Genomic DNA, 2,879 nt, shown 5'->3' with positions numbered 1-2,879 from the left:
GGGGTCCCCCAGGGCTCGGTTTTGGGTCCCTTATTGTTCATTATGTATATAAACGACTTAGACGATGGGTTAAATAGTGATGTTAGTAAGTTTGCGGACGACACTAAAATAGGACGCCTACTTAGGTCAGGAGAAGACGCCCAGATTCTGCAGGATGATCTTAATAAACTGTTAACATGGTCGGTGAAATGGCAAATGAACTTCAATATCTCTAAGTGTAGCGTGTTAAACGTAGGGCTACACAACCCCAAAAATAGATACAACTTAGATGACACGTTTTTAGAAAAATCTGAGTGCGAGAGGGACTTGGGAGTTCTGGTGAGTCCGGACTTTAAAACCAGGAAGCAGTGCATTAGCGCCAGAAATAAAGCAAACAGTGCATTAGGCTTCATTGCTAGGACGGTAACGAATAGAAGTGCAGAGGTAATTATTAAACTCTATCTAGCGATAGTTAGACCCATCCTTGACTATGCGGTACAGTTTTGGTCTCCGTCCTACAGAATGGACATAAATTCACTAGAATCAGTACAGAGAAGAATGACCAAAATGATACAAGGACTCGGAAATTTGCCTTACGAAGAGAGGCTTAGGCACCTAAACTTACACTCTCTGGAAAGACGCAGAGTGCGGGGTGATCTAATAGAAGTGTTCAAGTGAATCAAAGGCTATAACAAGGGTGATGCAAACAAGGTCATCATAATAAAACAACAGGGCAGGACTCGCAGTAATGGGTATAAACTGGACAAATTTAGATTTAAGAAGGAAATAGGCAAGAATTGGTTTACAAATAGGGTGGTCGATGAATGGAATAAACTTAGTAACCACGTAGTAAGCGCTGAAACTATCAGTTGTTTTAAAAAATGATTAGACAACTTTATGGATGGGGACGACAGGTGGTGATGGATACGGAGCTGCCTAGTGTAGGCCTTATGGTCTTTTTTAGTCTCCTTTATTTCTTATGTTCTTATGTTATGTTCCATCTCCCACTTCCTACTCCATTCCCATACTTTATCTAGATCACTCTGTAGTGACTCACAATCTTCTTTCGTGTTCACTTTTTTTAATAGTTTTGCATCATCTGCAAAGCAGCTCATATAACTTTCAATTTCTTCATCCATATCATTAATATATATAGCAAACATTATTGGGGCCAGAACTGTTCCTTGTGGAAAACCACTTATTACGTCATCCCATTTTGAGTGTTGGTCTCTTATCACTACTCTCATTTTTCTTTCTTTCAAAAAGTCTTCCATCCATTTAAGCAGTTTGTCCTGTATTCCTCCTTCAGTTTCTAATTTCTTAAGCAACTTCTTATGTGGTACTTTGTCAAAAGCTTTTTTTAGGTCTAGAAATGCACAATCAGCCCATCCATCTCTTTCTTGTATTATATCTATTAGTCTTGAATAGAATCATATTAAATTAGTGACGCATGATCGTCTCTGTCTGAATCCAAATTGCCTTGGATTTAGCACGCTGTTTTTTCTTTTCCTAAATATTTTACCCATTTACTTTTGATAATTCTTTCACAAATTTTTGCTATTGTACTTGTTACAGACACTGGTCTATAGTTGGTAGGGTCTTTTTTATTACCTCCTTTATATATAGGTACTATATTTGCTTTTTTCCAATCTTCTGGAACTTTTCCTTCTTTCAAGGAACTATTTATTATGCTATGTATTTTGTCTGCCAGTTCATTTCTGCATTCTTTCAAAATCCAGTTTGCTATTAAATCTGATCCATGCGATTTTCTAACATCAAGATTACTCAAATGTTTCATTACTTCATTTTTTGTTACTTCTATTTCTTTCATAGGGGGGACTTTCTCTTTCCATTCGATCTCTTCCGGTTGTATATTCTCCCTTGTAAACACTGATTTAAAATGCCTGTTCATAATTTCCGCCATTTCTATTTCCTCTGTGTATTCAGCTCCTCCTTGTCTTAATTTCTCCAAGTCTTGTTTGTTTTTCAGTTTGTTGTTTACAAATCTGTAGAATAGTTTTGGTTGATCTTTACATTTTTCTATGACATCGTTTTCATATTTTCTCTTTTCCTCTCTGCACGCTTGTACATACTCATTTCTATAACAAGTATATATTTTCCATTTTTCAGGTCTTTTGTCTTTATTCCATTTGGTCCAAGCTTTGTCTCTTTTGTCTTTTAACACGCTACAACATTTGTTGTACCAGCACTTTACATATTCTTTTTCTTGTTTTTGTCTTGTCTCAAGTAGAACATTTCCCCATGAGTCTTCTCCACCCTTTACGGTCATCTCTTCCCAGCAGATTTCTTTGCAATTGAAGTCGCCCATCATAACTATTCTTCCTCCATCTTCCATTATCATGTTTAGTGTTATTCTTGTGTCTTCTAACATACTTTTATGTTCACTCTCTTCCCACGAGGCTGTTTTTGGGGACACGTAGTTTATTACAAATTTTCTGCTCTTCAAATCTCTGTCCTCTACTTCTATCATAATCATCTCTACTCTATTCTTTCCATATGTGACACTCTTCACGTTTATATCCTTCTTAGTCAGGAACATAACTCCACCCCCTTGTTTTATCTCTCTGTTTCTAATCCAATAATTATATGTATTGTGTCCTATGCTGTTGGGTGGTAGTGGACTTTTTAATTTTGTCTCAACAATTCCCATTATGTCCGGTTCTTTTTCCTTCAGATACTCGTTCAGTTCATTCAGTCCTGAAATTAATTCATCTATATTTGTGTAGGACACTCTTAACTTTCTGTTATTTCCATTGTATTCTCTGTTTTTTTGTTTGTTTGTTTTTTCTCTCTCTGTTATGGTCCATTTCCTCAATTTCATATTCACTACTCTCCAGTAGAATTCTTTTTCTGACTCCGTTCTGGTCTCGTTTTTTTCT

The 2,879-nt window shown here is 36.4% G+C and overlaps 1 protein-coding gene across 1 annotated transcript in view; it reads right to left on the bottom strand.

Annotated features, from left to right (window-relative positions):
* LOC143040512 (uncharacterized) overlaps positions 1–2,476 on the bottom strand; it is a 13,892-nt gene extending 11,416 nt beyond the window's left edge. The window contains exon 1 of the mRNA XM_076211605.1: positions 2,429–2,476. Within this exon, the coding sequence (XP_076067720.1) occupies positions 2,429–2,476 (48 nt within the window). The remainder of the gene's footprint in view (positions 1–2,428) is intronic.
* Between the last annotated feature and the right edge of the window lie 403 nt (positions 2,477–2,879).

The sequence above is a fragment of the Oratosquilla oratoria genome, chromosome 28 (genome assembly GCF_046742065.1).
Source record: "Oratosquilla oratoria isolate Oo_2021 chromosome 28, ASM4674206v1, whole genome shotgun sequence".
NCBI classification, from domain to species: domain Eukaryota; kingdom Metazoa; phylum Arthropoda; class Malacostraca; order Stomatopoda; family Squillidae; genus Oratosquilla; species Oratosquilla oratoria.
This window is presented reverse-complemented; position numbering and strand designations above follow the sequence as displayed.